At 37.0% G+C, this 25,000-nt stretch overlaps 2 protein-coding genes across 3 annotated transcripts in view; one reads left to right on the forward strand and one right to left on the reverse strand.

The window, feature by feature from the left end:
• Positions 1–2,712: 2,712 nt before the first annotated feature.
• On the reverse strand, positions 2,713–16,266 carry LOC144452790 (catalase-like). Of its 2 annotated transcripts, none has more exons than XM_078143943.1 (11): positions 16,131–16,266; positions 10,026–10,197; positions 9,657–9,764; positions 8,831–9,012; positions 7,523–7,702; positions 7,217–7,327; positions 6,996–7,076; positions 6,038–6,190; positions 5,059–5,197; positions 4,454–4,692; positions 2,713–3,959 (listed from the first exon to the last, which is right to left on the reverse strand). In XM_078143943.1, the coding sequence occupies exons 1-11, from the start codon at positions 16,185–16,187 to the stop codon at positions 3,885–3,887; spliced, it is 1,497 nt and encodes a 498-aa protein (XP_078000069.1). In that variant the 5' UTR covers positions 16,188–16,266; the 3' UTR covers positions 2,713–3,884. The 2 variants fall into 2 exon arrangements, with proteins under 2 accessions (XP_078000069.1, XP_078000070.1); XM_078143944.1 differs by lacking the exon at positions 16,131–16,266 and adding an exon at positions 13,283–13,471.
• A 7,924-nt stretch (positions 16,267–24,190) lies between these two features.
• The window catches only part of LOC144452933 (synaptotagmin-6-like), a 60,928-nt gene continuing 60,118 nt past the window's right edge, over positions 24,191–25,000 (forward strand). The window contains exon 1 of the mRNA XM_078144149.1: positions 24,191–24,270. The gene's annotated coding sequence lies outside the window, so the exon portion shown is untranslated. The remainder of the gene's footprint in view (positions 24,271–25,000) is intronic.

Below are 25,000 nucleotides of genomic sequence, written 5' to 3' on the forward strand. Positions count from 1 at the left end.
ACTTTTCATATACAGGCCACCTCTAGGTGGCGGTGGGGGAAGAACCAGTGAAGTAGAGGCAAATGTATTCAGTTCACTTTCAGGATGATTGTATAAATTTGGAGAAAAAAGATGATAATATGTGTTTTCAATTGGTCTCTTTGACTCCCATCAAATTTAAATTAAATTGAAATTCAAGGTTTGCGTAGATTAAGTCTCTTGATGATGGTTCAGTGTCCTAATATCGGAGGAGGAAGATAAAACCTTCCTACCGTAAGGCCCAGAAAAAACAGTTGTTTAGTTCCAGTTACCCGAGCCTCCCGAGTTTTTCACTGCCAACCCTAAGCCTTTTTGTTTACATGTTTGAGAAAAAAATAATAAAATCGCAAAAACAGTGAAGTCTCGCCAGAAATAGTGGACGCGGAAACTTACATCTATTTAAAAAGACAATAAAAAAACCTGTTTAAATATTTAAAATAAATTTATGGTACGCAAGCTGTATTTGTTGAACATGAAAGGAAAGATTTCACCAAATGAAAGAAAATTTGATGATGTCATGAACATCAAAAGTATGTACAAAAAGTGTAATAACTACCTGTAGCTGTTGCTCTGCTGCAAAATAAGTAGACACAGATAGCCAACAGAAGGTTAACCTTGGTGGCAAAACACATCATCCAGTTAATCCAAAGGAAGGACTAGCCTATTCGTATATCCATTGAATTTAGTCGTTGTATCGAGATTATATTATAGTATATTACATTATACAGCATCAGATTCAGATGGTTGCAGTGACAACCTACACTATGTTGTTTGAGACCCTTGGCCTTTTTTATAAGCATGAATTTGCTTTCCAAGGTAAATTAAGATAATTGGCATGTTACGTAATCTATACAAATGCACACATTATGTATGGAATGATCATTAAATAGCGACCTTCCTTGCTTGAGAAAACTTCATCCATTGTTAATTATTTGAGCGTTTTAAAAAATGTTTGCATCGTTCTGCACCTTGGTAACAACGACTAATCAGTCTGTGTTTTTGGTACAACCACAGGGGCATGAAAAATAGCCGTATTGTTTACAAATATTTTTTTTGTTTACTTTTACATTTTTAATTGTTTTGACCTTTTAAAATATCTCTTCCCTGCAAGGTACCATGCAATGAAGTAATGATTGCAAAAGCTGATGTGTATTTCTTTTTTAAATCAATAATTAAAACTTTTCTTTTGTTGGTTGTAATAAACCACCTTTACTACGATTACATTACTAATTATTTTTAAGCTATTTCTAGCAAGCATAAAAGAAGTATAAAGAACACAAACACACACACACACACACACACATTCACACACACATTCACATTCACATTCACATACATACATACATACATACATACATACATACATACATACATACATACATACATACATACATACATGCATGCATACATACATACATACATACATACATACATACATACGTACATACATACGTACATGTACGTACGTACGTACGTACGTACATACATAATATGCATACATACATACATACATACATACATACATACATACATGCATACATGCATACATGCATGCATGCATGCATACATACATACATACATACATACATACATACATACATACATACATACATACATACATACATACATACATACATCAAAGTATATAGGCATACTGAATCTACCGGTTGGCATGTTAGATCAGCTGGCCAGAGTACTCTGGCTAGCATGGGTTCGACTCTTACACGTGCCACTTTTCTTTCCTCAATTTCATTTCATTTCAAATAATTGTTTGTTTAATAAAGTCTTATCGAAAAAATAATTTGTTAAAAGGCCGTTGTAACATGCTATTATTATCCCAGTTGCTTTAGTAAACCGATCCATAGGTTATTGACCCTTAGGCGGAGACCTTGTGAATCCATTAGATCATTAAGTTGGAAGGCTTCTCACCTGCTGAGGAATGGTAAAGTATAGACCTGGATGACACACGGAATCTACCAGTCGACGCATTACTAACCTTAGTTGGCTAGTATACGGGTGTCACTTTGCTTTCCTCAAATAATTACACACACACACACACACACACACACACACACACACACACACACAACATACAGATAGACACGCACACACACGCACGCACACACACACACACACACACACACTACATTCAAATAATATTCGTCACGTTCCTCATTATTTTAATCTACAGCTTTGTACTCGACAGCTGGAAACTAGCGACATTTTTCGTATGATATTTAAAAAGCAGAAATGCACGTCAATGTTAACGTTAAAAACGTTGTGGGTATGCTAAAAGTGAAAGAAACTCACTATTCAAAAAAGTTGGTTTGACCAAAAAAGTTGGTTTATTCTAAACGTGCTTCACCAGACCTAGTATCTGTAAGTAATTCAATATCTGTTAAGGTGCAAGGCTTCCTTATTCCTATAAAGTTTACTAATCTAGGCCTGGTCCACTGACGCTGACTATAGATGGTGTGAATGCTATCCTGATGTGTCTTTTTCACTCTCTCAAAGGTTTTTCTGGATTTGCATATCTGCCAGATCATATCTCAAGTTCTTTTTCACGTTGGCTCTCTCTGTCTCATTCACTCTGTATGTCCCTCCATCTTTCTCCCCCCCCCTATCCTTTTTTATACCTGTGTCAGGCTTTTTCCCTCCCCTTTCCCCTCTCGATAAATAAATAGACTACTGAAGGTACGTATAAAATTGTGTTTTATTTCTATATTCAGTCCATAATCATTGAATACACCAATGTGTTGTCCACTATATTTGTCTCGTGACCTTTGAACTTCTGAATATCATTATTTTCAGATGCATGGGCTACATTAAGCTACTCGAATGGATTGACCTAAAGTATAAACAATCAAAATATCAAATATGCGTACAGTTTACACTTTTCATAGTGTGGAGATTAACGTGTAAAAACATTCATGAACTCTAAGACTTGTAAAGGAACAGGAAATGGAATGTTCACTCCACAAAGTGTTGATTCAAATTAACACCCAAACTTTGATTCATAAAAAAGTGCAAGTTACCTATTTCATAAAACCTTCTCATTACTAGTAATCAAGTTACCTCTCCTAGATGTGTCGTCAATAACATAGTTTCCTTCCCCTAGATATTCACTATTTACTTGATCAACTTGTTTACACTATATTTCATGAATGAAATGTAACATATAGGTGGTAAAAAAATTTACATTTCTTTTATTTGTGAGTAATAATATTGACATTAAAAGCTCGGGCAACAACAAAAAAAATAGTTGGTTTCTGATACATGGCCTTGGAAAATAGGTCGGAATTTATTTTATTTTCTCTCTCTATTTGGCGTTGTTGTTGTTGTTGTTAATGTTGTTGTTGTTGTTGTTGTTGTTGTTATAATTATTGAGACATTGCTTCAACCCTATGATAGTACACCCGTTGGTTGCAGTACTTCTATGATACTTTGATGACATGTAAAAAGAAGCAAATGAAAACAGGTATATGTGAAGTAAACGAACACAACATACAGACTGTGTTGAATACAGTTGTCTTATAGTTTGAAAAAAAAGACTTTGTTTCTGCAGAACGAGTCTTTTATTTTAAGAATAACTACCTTTAGTTTGGCCAAGCTTTTGCACTGAAATGGATGAAAATTGTTACCATTTTACCTTTATGAATAGGTACAAAAAAGTGTAGGGTCGGTGGCTTAAAGTAAGGGTGGTCGAGTTATCGGAAATACAATTATTTTTTATTTGGCCTAATTAATATTCTATGATTCATTAATATTATAATGGCACTTCTGCCTCGAAGAATTATATAAAATGTAAATCTAGAAGACTTCCAACACAAAATCCCTTCACATGAACGACATCAATATCTCTACATTTACTTCTTCGCAGCTTTTACAGCTTCTGCTACACGGCGTCCATATTCAGGATCACATTTCGTGAAATTTTCCACCTGTTGATAAAATGAGTCAATAATTAAATACACGCTATTAACGTGACCTTGCGTGTTTCACTAGTGACGATCTAAAAATAGCTGTTATGATATTTGTATGAAATTACTTAATATACAAGGAAATTAATAATTAAATACGAAATTATCAGAATTACGAGGCTGTTCATTATTTCATATATTGACCAAAATAATTAGGCATCGAAATATATTAAATGGGTGCCATTACCTAAGCATATGAAGTTGAGGAATGGTGAAATAAAATGTACTATTCTCAAAGTGTTTAAAATTAATATCTATAACATTTTGATACCTTTAGAAACGAAATATTTCTTATAAACATCAATCTATTAAAAGCAAATAGTATACACTTATTGCCTGGCTATGACGGCATTAGCAGATATCTATTACCACAAGAAGCTGCTATGTAGCAACTATTTTCCAAGGCTCAAATACTAAAAAAAGAACAAAACTTGAATCTGCAATGGTCTACTTACAGCACGCTTTTGGATGAACTCTTGTGCATCCTTTAAGTGACCTCCAATATTCTTGGCGAGGTGGTCTCTATCATACTCTGATAATACGTCACGCCAGAAGTTGCCAACCTGGGTAAAGTTGTCATCATCCGCTGTATTGTAACGCTGGACGTCACCACTTACATTGAAAGTAGGGGAAGCATATTTGCTGTCATCTTTCGGACCACTGAAACTATTAGGATAATAGTTTGGTGCTCCATCTTTTAATGAATGTACAGCAAGAGATTAGCAATATACTATGTTCGATTACATTGATTGATTGATTGATTGATTGATTGATTGATTGATTGATTGATTGATTGATTGATTGATTGATCGATTGATTGATTGATTATTTCAACTGTCAATATATCTGTCCTCTGTTATCCATCCATCATGCATCCATCTCATTACAACACAAACAAAATAGTATTTTACAATATCTCGCAAACAGTCAGATGAACAAAACTACGATTGTATATATGCATACATAAGATATGAAAATATAAGATTCTTAAATCATACCCTCCCCGTTGCACATCGTATATAGCCAGGGCAGCAGGTGATGTAACGATACATATACTTACTCTGGTTGTCATCAACACATTGTGGGCCATCTCTCTGGTAGTTTTTAGGTCTTGCATTATAAGGACAGTTGACAGGAATCTGCATGTAGTTTGTACCTAGACGATGACGATGAGTGTCAGGATAAGAGAACAGACGTCCCTGAAACAGAAAAAAAAACAAATTATATTACTTGGTACAGATAGACAGACACATGTAGACAGACATACAGATAGACAGACAGACAGACAGACAGACAGACAGACAGACACATATAGAGTCTGTATGATTCGTGCCACACTATCAGCTACCACACATGTCTATACTACTCTGGGTCTATGCCTGCTAAATTATATTTAGCCCCACTTTGAACTTGTGATTAGAAGTTCAAACAGAGGTCATTATGTAGATTGAAATCAAACAGGGAGAATATAGTTTGTACTTCTAAAATTGATTGTTGTTATGATGATACTTGTCAATTGATTGCACTTGATTTATCGTAAAATTACGTTTACTGTTGATGTAACATTAGGCGGCTGGTCTCATGATCGTTTTGACACCAACTGTGGTTGCACTGTGCACGATATAGGGCAGTTTAGTACTGACGTGGCTTAGAAGCCTGAGAGGGCTGAACAGCGCAACGTGCAGTCTAAGTTATGCATTATTTCACGTGACATAGTAAGAATAATGGACGAAAATTGTAGAATTGAATTATAAATGTACCTTGCATAGTGAAAACAATAGTAATTTACATAAACGTGTTTTAGTTGATCTCTTCATCATCTCTGTGTGAAATGCAACTAATCTGAATAATATGTAAATATAACAAGGGAATATTGTTTAAGAGAAAACAAAAACAACCATGTAATTTACAGTACCTGGTTCATCAACTGTTCGAGCCAACACAAAGCAACCATATGTAATTTACAGTACCTGGTTCGTCAAATACCGAAACTATATGCGCGATAATGATGTACTCTACAAATTAATGACGTTATTTACCTGCAACATTTTATCTGGAGAAGCTTCAATGCCAGGAACCATATGGGCAGGGGCAAATGCACTTTGTTCAACATCAGCAAAGTAGTTTTTAGGATTTCTGTTCAGAACCATCTTACCAACCGGAATCAATGGGAACTCCTTGTGGGGCCAGATCTATAAGAAGGGGAGGCAAACCGATACATTTCTTATTGCTTAGTTATTATGTATACACATACAGAACATCTTTTCGTAGTCCTCGGCTATATAAATGTATATACATTCTCTGACCACATGTATACTTATTGTTAGGCGTCGGATCCCATGTTCCAAACCAGTGCCAAAGATTTTACTGCAACCTTTGCAGCAGTTGTGTAGAAATGCTGCTGATCAAAAAGGTCATTTTATCAGTAGTAGACAGTTAAAGCTGACCCTGTAGGCGCCCAAAGGTCTGCTCCTTGTCACTATCAAACTGACAAACATTGATACAAAAACAACAGCGGGTACCTTTGATGGAGATTTGCGCATGCTTTAATATCATTTGCTTTTGTCTGTGAAAGTTATTCATATCGTACGACGATATAACTAACTTTCACAGACATTAACAAACTGATAAGAACATGGCTGGAATCTCCATCAAGGGCGACCCATGATGGTGATTTTGTATTAAAAAAATGTTTGTGTCAGGTTGAGAGTGTGATAAGGATACTTCTCGGCTCCCTCAAAGCCAGTTTTACTTGTCCACCACTGCTATATGCTAAATAATGTTCTGATTAAAGGCACCCCAAAGCAAGTGCTGAAAGGGTTGTAATACACAGAACATACTCTGGATTGTTTTGGTAGTTCTTCCGTAAATGTCTAGAGTCGGGATGATCTAAAGAACTGTTTGCACTGTGAACTTTTCCAGGGCTGCATTCCGTGTATGTTTAATGAATCATTTGGAGTGCAAGTAATGTCGCACTTAAAAGTCAAATCTCCTTACCTTTGTCAGGTCAAATGGGTTCCATCTGAATTTCTCTGCTTGCTCAAATGTCATTACTTGGATTGAGAAGTTGTATGTTGGCTGCAAATTGGAACAGATAACAGTATTAGGAGAACCGCCACATATGTGGAAGCACAAAGTAATATGCGTCGATCGGGCTACGTAACCTTACATTGTACATTGATTAATAACTTTATTTCATTTTAGTTATGTACACTTACATAATTGCCTTCTTCGATAGCGTTGTACAAATCTCTGATGGCATAGTCTGGGTCAGTTTTACTCAACTCTGCAGCCTCGTCACCAGTCAAGTTCTTGATTCCTTGAGCTGTCTGTTTAAAAAGCAAAACAAAATCTCATTTACAAAGCTGTTTGAAATTACAGACAGACAGACCACGTAGAAAGAAAAGTGCATAAAATATGTAATATGGCTAGCAAGAATAATATATGTATGTATGCTAATTCCTATACACAAGGGTCTACAATGGTCAGACTATACTTTACCGCTTGGTATTTTGATAATTTACCTTGTAATGGAACTTGCAGTAAACAGCTTCACCATCTTTGTTGACAAGTTTAAATGTATGACTACCATATCCATTCATATGTCTGTAACCGTTCGGTGTTCCACGGTTTGAAAACAGGAATGACACTTGATGTGTAGCTTCTGGTCTTAGGGATAAGAAGTCCCAAAACATATCAGGATCCTGTAAATAAGAGACATGACTTTGTTAATTTCAACCAGCCAGTTTTATTGTCTGGTCTTAACTACGTTGATCGGCTTGTGCCATTTGGTAAATTGTACACATTTACGCGGCTCGAATCCTTGCAATTACCTTCATGGCATGTTGATAAATCTCTGACACAGAATAGAGGATGGGGTACTCCTCCTACAGCAAGAGTAAACACGGACCCTTCTACTGTCAAAAAGGTCCTCGGGCCCTAGTACACTTGGGATAAGCACGCATTTCTTGCTCTAGAAAAATCTCAATATCACTGCACTTTTCAAAACTAATGTGATCTCAATCGCGCTCACTGAGCATTTTCAGGCCATTTATGGCAGTAGATTATCGATGCCATGTTTGACCACAACACTATGGCATCACTGTAGAGCGTCAGCAACGGTGGAAATTCCAGTTCGACCTGGGAAAATCTCTATGATCACGTTCGTTCGGTAGATTAACATCCGGGCTATAAACCCCTGTTTTAAATTCACCCCTCCCAAATTAATGATAACAAAAAATCGTTGTGACTTGGAGAATTATCTGGTCGGTCTTACTCACTATGTTATTAGATAAATTTGATAAAGTTGGTATTACCAGAAAAAAATAATAAAACTTAAGCTTTTTACCAAGTATCGGAGAACATAAATATCAACATATTTCTAGATCTTTTTTTAAGATAAGGCCTAAAAATGTTGGGTTCCAGTTACCCGACCCCACCTAGTTTTTCACTGCTGACCCTAAACTTTTTTTTATGCATTCGAGAAAAAATAAAATTGCGAACATTGTGAAGTCTCGCGAGAAATAGTAGGTAAACATAAAAATCAACTTTAAAAAAGACAATATAAAACTGTTCCTCCAATCTGTAAGTGGCTGTACATCTGAAGGGAAGAAACTAATAACACATAGACCATATGGAAAACAACGGTGACGTAAAAGAGATCGTGGTTTGCGACGATGCGAAAAAACATAACCTGAGCTAGACACTCACGTATCCAAACAGCACATATCCAAACAAAAATCTACCTCACCTATTCTAAAATCGAGCGTAATCGGAACCACACAATTTTTTAGGTCTTAAGTGAAACATTCAAGAAAGCAACTTCTTCGTACCTTCAAATGAGTGGTGGGGTTTCTCTTCTGGGTGTGGATGAAACTGGGGAACAGGATAGGATCTCTGATGAAGAAGATTGGTGTGTTGTTACCCACGAGATCCCAATTACCCTCCTCGGTGTAAAACTTAACAGCAAAACCACGGGGATCACGAGCAGTGTCAGCAGACCCAGACTCTCCACCTAAAAGATATGACCCAAACAGTAACACGGTGCCAAATATGGTATTTAGTCTTGCTATCAAATCTATATATCAAAACAAAATTATGAATTTCTTTTAAAATACAGTATTACGTATACAACTGATGCTACCAAAGCAGAGTGACTAAAGAGTTTCAATTAGGCGGCAAGATGTTTTTAACGTCTGGCACGTTTGTGTGTGTGTGTGTGTGTGTGTGTGTGTGTGTGTGTGTGTGTGTGTGTGTGTGTGTGTGTGTGTATGTGTGTGTTTACAAATTCTATTAAAAATAATAAAGACACTGATAGGCGTAAGCATATTACAATGATACATCCTTATCTCATTGTGAATGAAAATCCATACCATTGGATAAAACCAGGAAGTTTCAAACATAAAACGGTTTACTTTGTGTTCACAGTCTGATAAAATGTAACATTAAATGTGCGTTCTCGCTATCAGTGCCTGTATTTTGTTTGTGTAATTTGTAACAAAAATAATTGAGATGTAAAAGACACCATGATGACACCTTGTTGAAACGCTATAGTCACTCTGGTTTGGTAGTAAACAGATAACATATCATAGAAACCTATTGCCAAAATACTACTACACAGTCACGTGATATTGTGATTTTCAAGATATAAGAACTTACCAACGGTCGAAAATCTAACAAGGAGTGGAGTTTTCTTTCCGACTTCAAATATCTTTGCCTTGCAATATTTTGTGATGTCATGGGTTACTTCTAAATAACCAAATGCACCTGTAAATGTAGAAAATTACACTGTTATGGTAACCACCATGATACCATTTGTGACTTCCTAATTAAAATGTAAGAGATTGAAGAAACGAAACAGACGAAAAGAAAACAAATAAACAAAGGATGCGTTTGGAGAGATGAACACGATGAGACAATCTAGAGGTAAAATGATAAAGAAAAGAGGAGCAAGAAGGAAGGGTGGAGACGAGAGGAAGGGCGAGATGAGGAGGGAGGGAAAGAACAGTGCTATTATCTTGACTGTACCTGCTCCTTTAGCATGGACAACTCTTTCTGGAATTCTCTCTCTTCCAAAGTGGGCCATTTCATCGGTGAAGGCGAAATCTTGCATCAATAATGGACCACGTGGTCCGACTGTCAGGATGGCTGTCTTGTTGTCTATTGGTGCACCCGTTGATGTCGTCATGGTTTCGGCTTTCTGTAACAAGAAAATATGCAAATTTTACATGAGGCCTAAACGTCACTTAAAACCTTGACCGTGTGAGCATTCAAAGGTGGTCAAGACGTCCACTTCGAGGTTTTCAATCAGCAATCCAAGTAGTTTTAGCTGTGGAATTCTTATCTGCAAATTATGAATCCAAGTCGTACATGAACTCGGTGTAAATACATTCATTGATGGCGCTCTGATAGCCTACACATAGCAAGACTATCGAAGCATACATAACCCTGGATATTTCTGTCAACAGAGAACTCATTTTTGCATGGAATCTGATCTTGGGCAGTGCTTAATTCGTTTTCTGTACGAAGTTCTCAAATACCTTTTTGTCGATTATATATCTGTCTACTAACAGTGCATTCAGTCTGACATTCGATGCATACCCTTCTGAATGGAAAATATCCAACGTACTGTACTAGTAGTCGTTGCAAAAAGAACGCAATGGACGCGCAAAGAACGGATCTGGCTATAGAGAACGAGTCTAGCACCCTCCAAACAACACTGTTTTATCAGATCAAGTACTGTATAATTATAAAACATCTTGTGGTTGGCATTCCAAGTCTACACTGTATTTTTTTAATCAGCGCCACCAACGTTTGGACTGACATCAACGTTAGACATGTACTCTCAATTGATAATATATGTAAGAGTCTATAGATAGACAAGTCAGTATGACAGATGGTAATTTTGTCCACTATTCATTCAGTACCTTCATAGTTGTCAACAATACACACAAAGAGCTAAAACGAACTTAGGGTCATTCCCCGGGGGCTACACCCTTATTTGACTATACGTTCGGTGTACGGTCGGTATATATTGTTTTCTTTCCAGCTGAAGTCTAAAATGTGGTCCACTTTATATACTATCGATTTTTCTTTGTCTAAAAAGTGGTCCATTGCCCTTTACGAAATCATAACTGTATCACATTAATTACCTCTTCCTATTGCGATCCACGAATTGCTGTCAATATTTGGTCTGAAATCTGAGATCTTCTAAACCCCAGAAGTGGTCTTGGGATTGACAGAATTAGCTGCATAGCCCTGCCAGAACTGACCACTAGTACTTCAGTGGGGTAACATCATTGCTTATGTAAGGCATTTATTTATGTTGGATGGATTTGAATATTTCTTCAAATGGCTCGCAACATATTGAGAATCAAATCGGTGTTTTTTCTCATCTGCACTACATATGTTAATAAACCACAACGTTGCTATCAAACTTCAACTATTTCAGTATTAAATGTGTACATTATTCATCGCACGTACGGATGCTTAGAGTTTGATAGTAGGTCTAGACTATGATAAGTCCTATGAATGACCGTGCTTGAACTCTGACCTTCGAGAAGGTACTTGTAAAAATCCAGGGGTACGTTTGTAACGCTATTTTCTACATGCCCTTCAAGCCTGCTTGGCGGAAGATATTTTCATAGGAGCTATATATATATATATATATATATATATATATATATATATATATATATATATATATATATATATATATATATATATATATATATATAACTTGGTGAGTATCAATCTGCTAAGACAGTGCTCTATACAGTATAGAACGCTAAATTTACAAGTATGTGAATGTTTAGCCCTAGTGTCCGATAATTTCTAAGCAACGAAGGATATTGAGGTACAATCCCACGTGATCCACGTCTCAGAGCCTTGTGACTTGTGACCTGTATCAGTTCATATATCACACGTCATCAAGTGCCCAGGTCAAAGGTGACATCATTCTGATTAATATCTTGAACAGCTAACACTAAACGATAAGTACCTTTCCAATAAAATCTAAAACATAGAAAGGATATTGGGTCTGATTTTAATCAATATTTTTTTTCAACTTTTCAGCTATTTCTTAACTTCTTTTCGAGTAGGTTTATATTTCCGCTGATTCAGCAATAACAATATGTTAAACCATGGAGATATACCTCCCTAGTTAAACTTTGAAAATATTATATTTTTTGCACATGCTTAAACTAGTGTATGTCGTCAGAGACTCGACAATGCCATGGTAATGACGTCATAACCTATGCTGATCATGTAGTACCGTCACAAGCGAAAATCTCATAAAATTAGACCATATGTGTAATTAACTCTTGAAACCGGATTTTGTTCACCATATGTAACGCTTGAGTTCCGCTTCGTTGCTTCGTTACCATCAAACTAAGGGGAATTTCTACGAAAGATACAGCTACGCTGGATCGTATCGTACAAGACACCACGCCGGAGACACATGTGCCATGTTCATCTGGTTAATAGACCTGTTGCCTGTTCCAAGATGCACTGCGAGTCTCTCCATACAATGCCATGTATTGTGTACGTGCTGAGGGGTTTGCACGCGCTACTCAGGGGGATGGTTGTCACCTGACCGTACCCTGTGTTCACCTATAAAATCCCTCTCTGTCATTGATGATGTTTAGTCGTTGTTCAACTTGTACGATTTGTATTATCGCCACTACACGTCGTATATCACTGCATGTGGAGTACTAGTATTGTCGAACTTCGCGAGATCAGATGAAACATTTTCATAGTGCGTCTACCCCATACTTTGACCTCCTCAGGCTGTTGATCGTTAGCTGGTGATAACAAGCTTAGAGACATACTGAGGTATTATAATAATTGGTAAAATAGATTGTTTCACTTAAAATTCCCTGTTTATTGCAACGTTTTCCAGTTAAATCGTTGCTGTTAAGAAATACCCTGTAGGTAATAATGGCAGCCTGCTGTTCAATCATTCAACGAATAGATGAACTGGCCTGGCCGGTCGTCTGCGGAGTACATGTGGAGACATGTCTAAAAATTTCAAAAAACTCAAACCGGACAAACTATCGTTAATAAAAAATGGTTGATTTTTGTGGGATGCTTTTCTGGTCTGATGACTTGATGAATAGACATGATTAACGATTCAAAGTAGAGCAACATGATTTAAGTCGAAATTGAAAAGAAAATCACGAAAAATACAGCTATTAGGCGACTGGGGGTTTCATTCACAAGTCCCTTTAGTCTAAGTATTTAGTTGATTCTACCCCTCCCCAGCATAGCAACCTCGACTTACTTACTTCCTTGTTGTTCTTGTACTCTTCCAGCTGATTTGTTGCCTTGTCTCTCGTCGCCATTTTGTGTCGTTTTAGTGCGAAAATGAAGAAATTGTTTAATCTCGTTCAGAGATGATCACCGTACGGCTACCTGTCTGGTCTGTGACTAACTTTAGAAACAACGCGATATGTTATGATTGCAGCGGGTTGTGAGTATCCACGGTCGTGAGTTGTAAATATCATCACGTGATCTAATGAATATATACATATTGAGATACTATATCCGTATCGTGTACATGGGTTTTATATTGTATGTGCATTGTACACGTACTTATCTATTCATATTACATGTACTCTGGACGGACGTGAAAAACAAAGCAATATATCAAAGCTTTGAAAGTATTTGAAATATTAATGTACTGTTCATATTAGAGAGAGAGGGGAGAGAGAGAGAGAGAGAGAGAGAGAGAGAGAGAGAGAGAGAGAGAGAGAGAGAGAGAGAGAGAGAGAGAGAGAGAGAGAGAGAGAGAGAGAGAGAGAGACAGAGACAGAGACAGACAGACAGACAGACAGACAGACAGACAGACAGACGGGAGGGAGAGAGAGGGGAGAGGGGAGAGAGGGAGAGAGACAGACATAGACAGAGAGAAGCAAACAGACAGACAGACAGACAGACAGACAGACAGACAGACAGACAGACAGACAGACAGACAGACAGAGAATTAGTAGCTTAGGTGGAGAAATTAAAAACACAAAATAAACCTCTTACCACATTGCTCTATCATAACATTTCGTACAGTGTGAATGTGGGTGTATATAATTCTCGTACAGTGCCAGATTGTGTGTTTGTCAATAGTAAAAAAATTCAGTGTTTCAGTAGGCGTATGTACAAACTTGAAGCTCGGGTCTCAATTTAGTCTCCCGAATGGGACGAGGCTATGCGTGCGTGCGTCCGTCCATGCGTGCGTGCGTGCATGCGTGCGTTCGTCCATCCGCAATACATCACTTCTCAGACATGCAATATCCGATTTCATTCAAACCTGTTCTAAAGGTGACATTTTATATGAGACATGTGCACGTCAATTTGTTTTACCAGATATGCTCACTTGACCGAATAGCGGCCATATTTGTAGATAAAAATCAATATTTAAGGCATTACTTAAAACTGTAATAGATTGAGACCCATTCAAGTGTCTACACCCTATTATCAGGTACAAGCTTCCTTGTCATAGATTAACCTTTGACCTTGGCTTTTAGGGTCAATTATCAAAATCTAGCCATTTTTTGCCTATACAGACACATTTTAGTATTTATTTGTTACCACTTTTTCTTTTAAATAAATAATGTCAATGGAACAGAAGTGAAGTATTTGAGGGGATTTGTCTTCTACGAAGGCTTGTTTCGGAGTAGCAATACTGCATTCTGTTTCTGAATGAAACACATATAAGGCGTTAAAAAAATTATGTGGTTCCGATTACATTCAATTTTAAAATATGTGGGGTAGGTAGATTTTTTAATTTTATTTTTAATTTATTATATATTGTTTTCATGTGTGAATGTCTAGTTCAGGTTTTCCATTGTTTTCCAAATGGTCTCTGTGTTGTTTAAATCTTCCTATCAGATGTACAGCCATTACAGATCTAGATTTAAAGAATAGTTTTATATTGTCTTTTTAAATTGATGTCAGTTTCCGCACCCACTATTTCTTGCGAGACTTCACGATTTTCGTGATTTTATTATTATTTTTCTCGAATACGTAAAAAAGAGTTGAGGGTCGGCGTGCAAAAGTAGATGGGTCGGGTAACCAGAACCAAATAACTTTTTTTATTTGGCCTAATATAATAGAGTGCAGTCACGCCACTAATATTGTCTTCAACTATTGAACAAGTCACTTAGGTAAATAAGAACGAAGGTCAAGCCGGGGTCGATTTCAGACTATTCACCGTGCGTGACGACACTGTTGACCCAATGCTAATATAACATATGCATGTTGTGTAGATCGTAAAATGACGTCACATCGAAAGAAACAAATAGAACAACAACAACAACAACAACAACAACAACAACAACAACAACAACAACATGGATTGAGCATTAAATACTGTGGAAATATGGAATATTTTTATTCACTGTCTATATTTAAAAGTATCAATTTGTAACACGAAGTCGTCAACTAATCGCAAAAGGCTTGAACTCTAAACTTTCATATTTATATAGTATTTCCTAGCTATAGTCGCGGGCATGATTATATGGACTTTCAGATAACCAGGGCTAATAAATGTTTGAAACTCCTTGTCACGGGATGTACGTAGCAGTCTAACTGGGTCAATTAAGGGACGATCGCACAATATCGCACAAGCTCAATAAACGAACTTCGTTCATTTAGGACAACCCCACCCACCCCCACCAGCTTCGCCTTAACGAACGTTTACAAGTATACATCAACACGCTTATGGGACGTAATTGAAACCATGATGAAAATTATAGCAGTCACACCACTACGATCGACACAATGTTAAAAAAAAACATGACAGTAAAATGCTTAGTCAACCGGAAACCCAGCCCTGTATATCACATTTTATCAACTTATCAACATCTCAGTAGTAAATACAGAACCTGTGTTATCATTGAGGTTTTCAAAATTTGTTTAGAAGTGCGAAAATGAATTTCAGCAATCGTGTTGACAGCAGACCCCCGCCCTCCTCAACGAATGAAGTTCGTTTATTGAGCTTGTGTGATATTGTGCGATTGTCCCTTACGTACCTAAATATACATTTACACACCCAATGACGCAGCATACTAAGGTTTACTGAAAACAATCATTTTTAGTCTGCGAAAGTGTAATCAAGCAAAATTACAACATTTTACCAACCTCTTGACTTTTCTTGTAATCCTCTAGTTGTTTCGAAGCTCTGTCCCTCGTCGCCATCTTTACGATAAGTTACGACCGTAGTAGAAAGTCAAATTGTGTACGGGTATCTAAATGTCTACAGTAGGTGACCTCAAATGACCGCTTTACTAATGATCCCAGGGGGTGTCTGATTTGTATATGACAACTGTGTGAATGAATTGATTTCAGTTATCCAGATACACGTTATGGTAGAAAGTGGATGTTGGTGACGAAATAAATATTGTACCACCAGTACACCCCCACCCCCAACCTCAAACTAGGACCACGCATGTAACTCGGACTTCCAGCTCACCAAAACCTAATTTGCGATTGGTCTTAGTTCAGGTGTAGGAGTGGTCTTAGTTCAAGTCTGGGACTGGTCTCACTTCAAATCTGGGACTCGTCTCACTTCAAGTCTGGGACTGGTCTCACTTCAAATCTGGGACTGGCCTCGCTTCAAATCTGGGACTGGTCTCATTTCAAGTCTGGGACTGGCCTCGCTTCAAATCTGGGACTGGTCTCATTTCAAGTCTGGGACTGGCCTCACTTCAAGTCTGGGATTGGCCTCGCTTCAAATCTGGGACTGGTCTCATTTCAAGTCTGGGACTGGCCTCACTTCAAGTCCGGGACTGTCCTCACTACAAGTCTGGGACTGGTCTCGCTTCAAATCTGGGACTGGCCTCACTTCAAGTCTGGGACTGGTCCCACTTCAAATCTGGGACTGGTCTCATTTCAAGTCTGAGACTGGTCTCACTTCAAGTCTGGGACTGGTCCCACTTCAAGTATGGGACTCGTCTCACATCAAGTTTGGGACTGGTCTAAGTTCTATAATGTAGGACCTCGTTCAGTTACCGGGACGTGTCCCAATTCTCCTCAGTATGGAACTGGTCTCATTTCAAATCTGGGAACAATCGCGGTCCAATATTGGTATATGGGAACTATTGATAGGACCAATTGTAGTATTGGACTTATTTCAGTTCTAATGTGGAAGGACTGGCACCAGTTCCAGTCTTGCTCCAGTTGATTAGTCCCACTCCAGGGCAACGTGGGGCCGGTCCTAGGTACTACATAGGACTCGGACCATTCCTAGTTAATCTCAGTGAACTGGTTCGTCCGTCTTTAATAGTTCCAATCTAACTATAGGACCACTGTTCCATTTGAGACTCGGTTCCTATTTTTTAGAACCGGTCTCAGTTTTTCGTTCAGTCCAGAACCAAGTAAATATTCGTTGTTAACCACAAAGTCAAGTTGGGTAATATGTCAAGGAAGAAAATAGTTTTATACCATCGCAATTCAATTAACCTATACTATAGCTAGACGTTATTGTCTGAGATGAATGCTTGCTTGCCAAGTACTTTTAGTAAGGTGGAACTGCGTGGGACGGGTCTCGGATTCGGTTTTGGCACTGCCTCCTTTAGTGAAAGTGAGAGTGTGAACTTATGACCCCATTTAGAGGCATGTCTGCTGTCGCAAGCCATAGCATGTTTTAACGTGTAGATGCATTGGGATAATGATGGTATGGTTAGATTGACAAAAATTAACACGGCAGCAGTGAGCGATCTGTTCGGAGTTCTAGCTATACGTTTGAAGAGATCGGTGACATTTCTGTGACTCGATCAATGCCAGTGTTAATGTTATACTTAGGGCGCCATCACACGTTGGAATGAAGACAGTAAAATATTGATCACAGGTGACCCCTTTCAATAGCTAAATAGGACAGCGGGCTACCACATAACAGCGTGTGTATTGATGTTGAGTAGAATCAATATGTTACACTACGTGGCCGTATTGAGTGGCAGAATTTGCAACATAACTAACTGAGCTGGAAGCGAGGTATAATTGTGAATCCGTACGTTTGAAGTTCTGTGCTATCCTTACATGACGCTGAAATTATGTGGAATTCTGGCGTCACTATGGAAACGGATATATGAGTTTGAGGAAGGTAAGCCAGACTCCATAGATGTAAATTATTCCTGGTATAACAAACAGTTGAAATAAGGATAACGTTAACACAACACTGAACGCGTATGGTACGTGTACAATTGGTTTGTGAATTGTGTAATTACAACACAGTACACTGCAACAGGTGTAGCTCATTCTATCTCAGACAAACAGATCACAACCATATACTAGTATGTATAATTTTCACCTTTTCATAAATTTATCCTCGTTGGTAGCTGTATGAGATAAAATTGTCATCTGCAGTTCGCCCATATTTATAATCAGATACGTGTCCGTTTATTCCAAATCAATTATATCGGGAACTACATTACTTCACTGTCGGCCATTTAGTGTACTGGAAATGTTGATTCTGTCAAAAAAGGAGGTCATTTATTAGAATCGACATGTAACAGTTGTACATTACACGAATCCATAATTTGTAAGAGAGTATTATTGGGCAGCTGTATTTTTTTAAAAACTGTCAAAATTTCTCTAAGCATCGATAAAAGTGCACTAGTGCTGTCACCGACATTCTATGGAGGACAGTCTAGTCTGCAACAGGTTATTCACCCACTTCGATGAATTGACGTCCTAACAGCATGCACTCTTCGTCGTACTCTGTCGTTTCAAATTTTTAATTTCTTTTTTTTTCAATTATTTCGAATACTATTGAAAAAATGTATGCTGTCGTCAATCACCCAACATCCTCTTTACGACAAAGTGATATCGTCTCCCCATTTGCGGCAGTGATATCCCCCCCCCCCATTTGCGGCAGTGATATATACCTCCCCATTTGCGGCAGTGATATCCCTCCCCATTTGCGGCAATGATATAGCCCTCCCATTTGCGGCAGTGACATCCCTCCCCATTTGCGGCAGTGATATCCCCTCCCCGTTGGCATCTAGTATTCACTGTCCACGATATATACCAGATCATAATTTTGTTTTTAAATATATAGAAGAGGAAGCATGTTACCCTTGGCCGAGATACTGTTACTGTTGGACGTGGTATTTTCTGAAGAGGGCCTGCCATATTTACTTACCGTCGCGTATCAAAGCAAACCGTCACTGCGACAAATACCCTGGTGTCGTTACACGCCATTGTTATGTAACATTTACTGTAAATTGAAGATAAACGAATAATTTATTTTGTTCACTGTAGTTATTATTTCGTTTAAGAATTAATAGTGTTAACATCAATCAGCCGGAAAGCTTAATTGTCTAATGTTTCTATGAGTCGCCATCTTTTGAAAACGTTTAATGAACTGTTATCATTTGACAAAACGAGTGAATTACAGAGACGTGCAGCGTTCATTTATCACTCATTAAAAATCAGGACAGAATCAAATAATTTAAATGGAACTGTAATTGTGGTTATGTAAGCTTGTAATTGTATTTTGGACCGATGGCCTTCACTACAATAAAGTAATTATGATGGATGGGAACGTGAATGCGACTTTGGAGAACCTGAGTCAGTCTTTTTACCTTCACAAAACCTCATGTGATATCCCTGAAGTCGCTGAAAACATGGCGACTGTGTGAAAATCAATTATATATATATATATATATATATATATATATATATATATATATATATATATATATATATATATATATATATATATATATATATATATATATATATATATATATATATATATATATATATATATATATATATATATATATATATATATATATATATATATATATTCAGGCATGCTAACATTCATGTAAGAGTTTATAAAAGATAGATATACAGATATTTCCCAAAGTACTACTATATTACAAATTATATATCTAATTTGTAATATAGTAGTACTTTGCACACACACACACACACACACACACACTTTTTACTGAATATTTTAGTGACTGTATTATTACCAGCTGTTGTACCCGTATGTGTGGGTAAATGTACATCGGTCTGTACACATCCATCTCTGCAGACTCATCATATGCATATCATGATAAATCAACCAAGCTCTTATAGTCATCATAAGTGCAATGTTTCATTCACGTTATTTTTTTCTTAATGCTAAATGCACCAATACGTCACACGGAAAAATGGTATACGCGATTAACAAAAATACACTAATGCATCCACGTTTCTATGGCAACAATCAAATGAGGGGTTATTGACAAATTTACCCTTATTTGATATAACCCGTATGATATGCTTCTGTGTGAGCACAGCAGGTATAATAAGAGTGCATTTTAAGAGTGCAATGTGGAATTGACCACTGTGAATTGTATACATTAAATTACTGATTAGTGGTTAAGCTGTTAGGATGGTGCCTAGCACTAATAACCATATTTATTGCTCATTTATCACCATTCGTGACATCTGTGATCTCCTAACAGACAAAAATACAAATAAAAAACTCCCCCACATTGTTTGCATGTTCAAAATATTATTTATGGAGATATGAACATTTTAATATTGAACAAGAATGAGTATGTTATGGACCTGAACTTTAACAAAAAAATTATGATGGAAATTTAAAATAATATAGTTAAGACAATGGTTCGATTACGCGATTACGTTGTTAATTTTTTTTCTAAAATTATTATTTTTTTATATTTTTATTGTTCATAAAGAAAGGGTTACATGTCATAAAAAGATAGAAAATATACAGATAGCAAGATGAAAAAGAGGAAACAAGACAAAAGGGGTCATGGGAAAAGAAAACATTCGAAATGCTATTATATTTTGAAGTTTGACCAACGTTTGTTGCAAATCTCTGTTGTGTTCGTTTTATATGCAGTAGTTTTCTCTATTTCATGTTTCCTTTTAAGATCTGCTAGAAACAAATAAAATGGGAGATTTTTCTTTTCTATCCCGCAGGCATAAATAAATTCTTTACCTAATATGATACAATAATTCAAAACATTATTAAAAGTAGGATTTCCTAAAATTATTATGAAATGTACCAAAAGTATTTATCAATTATGAAATATTAGTTGTACCATATGTAGCTATTAAAGATTCCATGAGTTGACGACAATTTTAAAATCATAAATTAAACGAATGCATATTGTTGATTTGATGATTATAGTGCATTTCGGGGTCTATGGTTACCCGCTCTTTGTTTGTTTTACAGGTATATTGTACAACTAATTTGCTGGTCAATTCTCGTTACAGTGAAAAATATGACCCAGTTACTTCCTAAAAGCAGTCACGTTATGCTTTGTTACAGCATAATATGTATTTCATATTACCTTTTTAATAACTATTCAACGAACAACAGCTGTTATTAAATTTCACGCTTTTATATCAAAGTGACCATATGGATCAGAATTGGGTATTTAGCTTGGATTTTTGAAATTCTAAAATCATTTTGTTATGGATTCCTACTTGAAAAATCAACGTGTATGACAAGTCTTTGGTTTTAACTCAGTAAATTGCTAAACACAGATAAATATGCAAAGTCGTTGTTATTGTGCGTACAATAACAAACGTTTACGCATTTTATAAATAGTTTTTTGCAATGTATTGCAAACACAGACTTGTCAGTGTTATTTCACATTGATTTTTCAAGTAGGAAGCATGATAAAATTATTCTATAAAATTAAAATCCAAACTAAATACTCAATCCTCATCCATATGGTCACTTTAAAATGTTGGGTTTGTCTAGATCAATAGTGTCATAAACTCTCTACCATTAGGACTACACCAGGATTATTTTTTCTGTCATTAAAGATAATTGTTTCCTTATCTCAACCAGACAACTATTTACAATCCTAAATTGCAATTCATCTTCCGAAATGGACCTTGAAGTTATCATGGTCGTGTTTCCTTTCTTCAATAATATTTAAAATTAAATATCCATACTTGTTAAAATTTTATATTCTATTTGTTTCAAAAATTTGTCCTAAGTGAAAAACGAATATTACTGATATAAAGAATTTTCTCATGTGTTCTTTATTGTACTCCTGAAATTACATTTTTTTCAAAACAAATTACTAAAAAACCACCTGAGTGTTTCCCATCGAAGTTTAATTCGAAAATTGTTGTCATTATGAATCATTATAACACATCGTTTTTATACAGCCTACAGTGATTAGTATCACGTGGTATGGACTATTGACCCATAGTGACCTAAATTTGAATAGAGCGATATTCATGTTGCTCGGGAGTCTCGAATCAATGATTTGTTTTGACAATGGAAAGAATGTGTGCCTGCGAATATGATGTGTTCTAAAACATCCATCGCCTGGCTTTATCCGGGCACTAGTAAACATCATATTACCCTTCCTGCTGTTATTATAGCAACTTTTTTCAAGGCTTTCAGAAATATTTGCTGCATGACAGTCCTTGGGGGTGATAATAGACGTCTACTAGGGCCCTATAGCCAGGCAGTAAGTGTATAGCCTACTATGGATAATAAGCCAAATCTCATGATGTGGTGAAAGTAGCTCTATTTGTTTATTTACCTCTATTTCCATCTATTTTGTGTCGTTTGTCTTCGATTTTTGTTGTTCCGGGTGATCGCCGATCCGCGCCGCGCCTTCTCACTTCTGATCCTGTTAATTGAATTTCTCGTTCAAATCTCAGTCTCGCGCTTTTGATTAGCCAATCAGGACGAACGTTACGTTAGGATACCAGCTGTAGCTGTGCATACTGACGTACTGAAGTGAAGCTCAGACCACCAGACTGCAAGGTAAACATGTATCGAATCCCGACTTACTCCATCTTTAAGCAGTCTGGACTAAACCTATACAGAACCGCACTGATTTCATCGATGGAGCTTTAAATAATGGGGCGCGTTCACGAGCAAGATGAGATGTATGGCATAGTATTTGTGGGCTGTCTAATGATGTGCACGATCGACCTTTTAGGTCAAGCGAGGTAATACATGTAAACAATCGTGTTTCCTGTATTCTCTGGTCACGATCTCTGTCTGTCAACCCATATAAATTAAAATTGATAAATTTGTACATTTCTATCAAAGTGTTTCCGAATTCCGTGTAGCTTAGGGTTATACAGGCATGCAGTATGTTGTATACAAATCACGCTGAATTTCACATGGCAGTATATAGTTATTGTACTACAGCGAGCCGTCGCGCTCGTCGCATCGGCTGTCTGGTGTGATGAAGTACGGGCACCGTCGATAAAACAAGCTCTCGACTGGCACTGTGTCATTGCTTTAAAACGATTGTTTACATCCGGTTCACAAACTGGAAAAGCTGGTACCTTTTATAGTTGACTACGGGTTAGCCTGGAATCCATGCGAATGGGGGGGGGGGGGGGTCTGTGAATTCTTTATTTCGCCATCAGATGGGGACATCAAGATTCAAAATCCAAATTCGCCTGGCTTCTAGGTACGAGACGTCCAGGGTTGGATCAGAGGGGAGTGAAGTATTTCGTAGATTGTTGTTTTCCTTGTCTACAGGCTAAATATAACAATGTTTTGACTTGAATATATTACCGTTTAGAAAGAACATTATCTTCTCGTATATAGAGTATATTGATACATTTGTAGCAGCAGGATTCGTGCGATATTTTCCTTACGAAAACAACAATCTAAGCAATGATACGTGTCCCTGTGGGTTAGATGTTGGAAGACGGCGATCACTCCTGGGACAACAACAACAACAACAACAACAACAACAACAACAACAACAATAACAATAACAACAACAACAAAACACGACAATGAATGAATGGAAATATCGAGTCGTATTCACCAATATCAGTCAGATGTTAATCAGGTTGGATCACAGTCAATTGTGAGCTAATAATACTCTATTCAAGGAGTTGATATTAAAGGGTGGTTATGGTACAAAATAATGACGGCATTTAATGAATATTAGTAAATATCTAATAACGTTGGTCATTATTTTGTATTATGACCATCCTTGGATAGAAAATTAGCTCACAAGTGAGTGTGGCTTGGATAATAGGTGACAACTTGTTGATGTTTTTTTACGCAGACATTCGAAGTGCGCCCTCGAGTGAGCAATTTCGATAATTTGTTTCCCTAGCACTGACTGCATCACGTGTCCCCATCCATTTACCACACTCCTGTTCTGCCAAGTGGTCGTGTCAGGTGACATTTCTTCTGTTTACTATACTTTTCAACAGGTCAACAAGTCATACATACAGAATTATAAATATTGATGATGCCGGTGCTACATCGGATGGACTGTGGCGCGTTATAAATTTGCTCCTAATAAAGGTAAGTTGATATTCAGTGCGATTGCAAAACTCCGAATACCACATTCTCAGGTCGTTGACATGAAGTAAGCGTACAGGATAAATAGTTACTTGCGCGTAGAATGGTTAGCAAACACAGTCTTTACCTTGAGACACGATTTTCTTGCCTCAATTCTCTGTTCAAGCAGATATTTGCTCTTTCAATATACTCTAAGCGTGGAAGACAAACTCTAACATTTGAGTTCTGCCTACTGAGTAAATACACACATGCCAATTGTAAGTAAACATGGACACGTAAGCGATTTTGAACCAATAGAGCGTAGCATATACTGAGTTAGATTTTTTCTTCACAAAACTTCTTATCCCAGAGACTATGCTATCTGACTGCCGTTTGACAATACCATTCGTTCGAGCCACAGAACCAGATAGCCAGGTGTCTGAGCTATCAAATTCCTGATCAAAGTTACGTAGACAATTCTCGGTACCTGAAATAGAATATTGCGTATACCGCCTAGTTGCATCGTAAAAATAACAAACATTCGATTTCTTGGTCAACACCATAACTTCATAGGCTATAGTATACTATCAGATAAGATAAGATATAATTTTATTAGAACTGTATAGAAAATTGACAATTCTATTTGGGTACATAAGTGTAATAAAGATATTAAGAACACTACAATGAAATAGGCTAATGTTATAAATATATAAGTAAAACAATTTTTGTTATTTGCTCACGTGAGATAGGTCGA

Source organism: Glandiceps talaboti, chromosome 23 (assembly GCF_964340395.1).
Source record: "Glandiceps talaboti chromosome 23, keGlaTala1.1, whole genome shotgun sequence".
NCBI lineage: Eukaryota > Metazoa > Hemichordata > Enteropneusta > Spengelidae > Glandiceps > Glandiceps talaboti.

Coding starts and splice junctions, on each gene's coding strand:
- LOC144452790 (XM_078143943.1), bottom strand. CDS start 16,187: ATGGCGACGAGGGACAGAGCTTCGAAACAACTAGAGGATTACAAGAAA. Junction 7,328..7,522: donor ACTGCAAGTTCCATTACAAG/GTAAATTATCAA, acceptor CTTTTTAAACAG/ACAGCTCAAGGAATCAAGAA. Junction 5,198..6,037: donor CTCCAGATAAAATGTTGCAG/GTAAATAACGTC, acceptor TTTCTGTTTCAG/GGACGTCTGTTCTCTTATCC.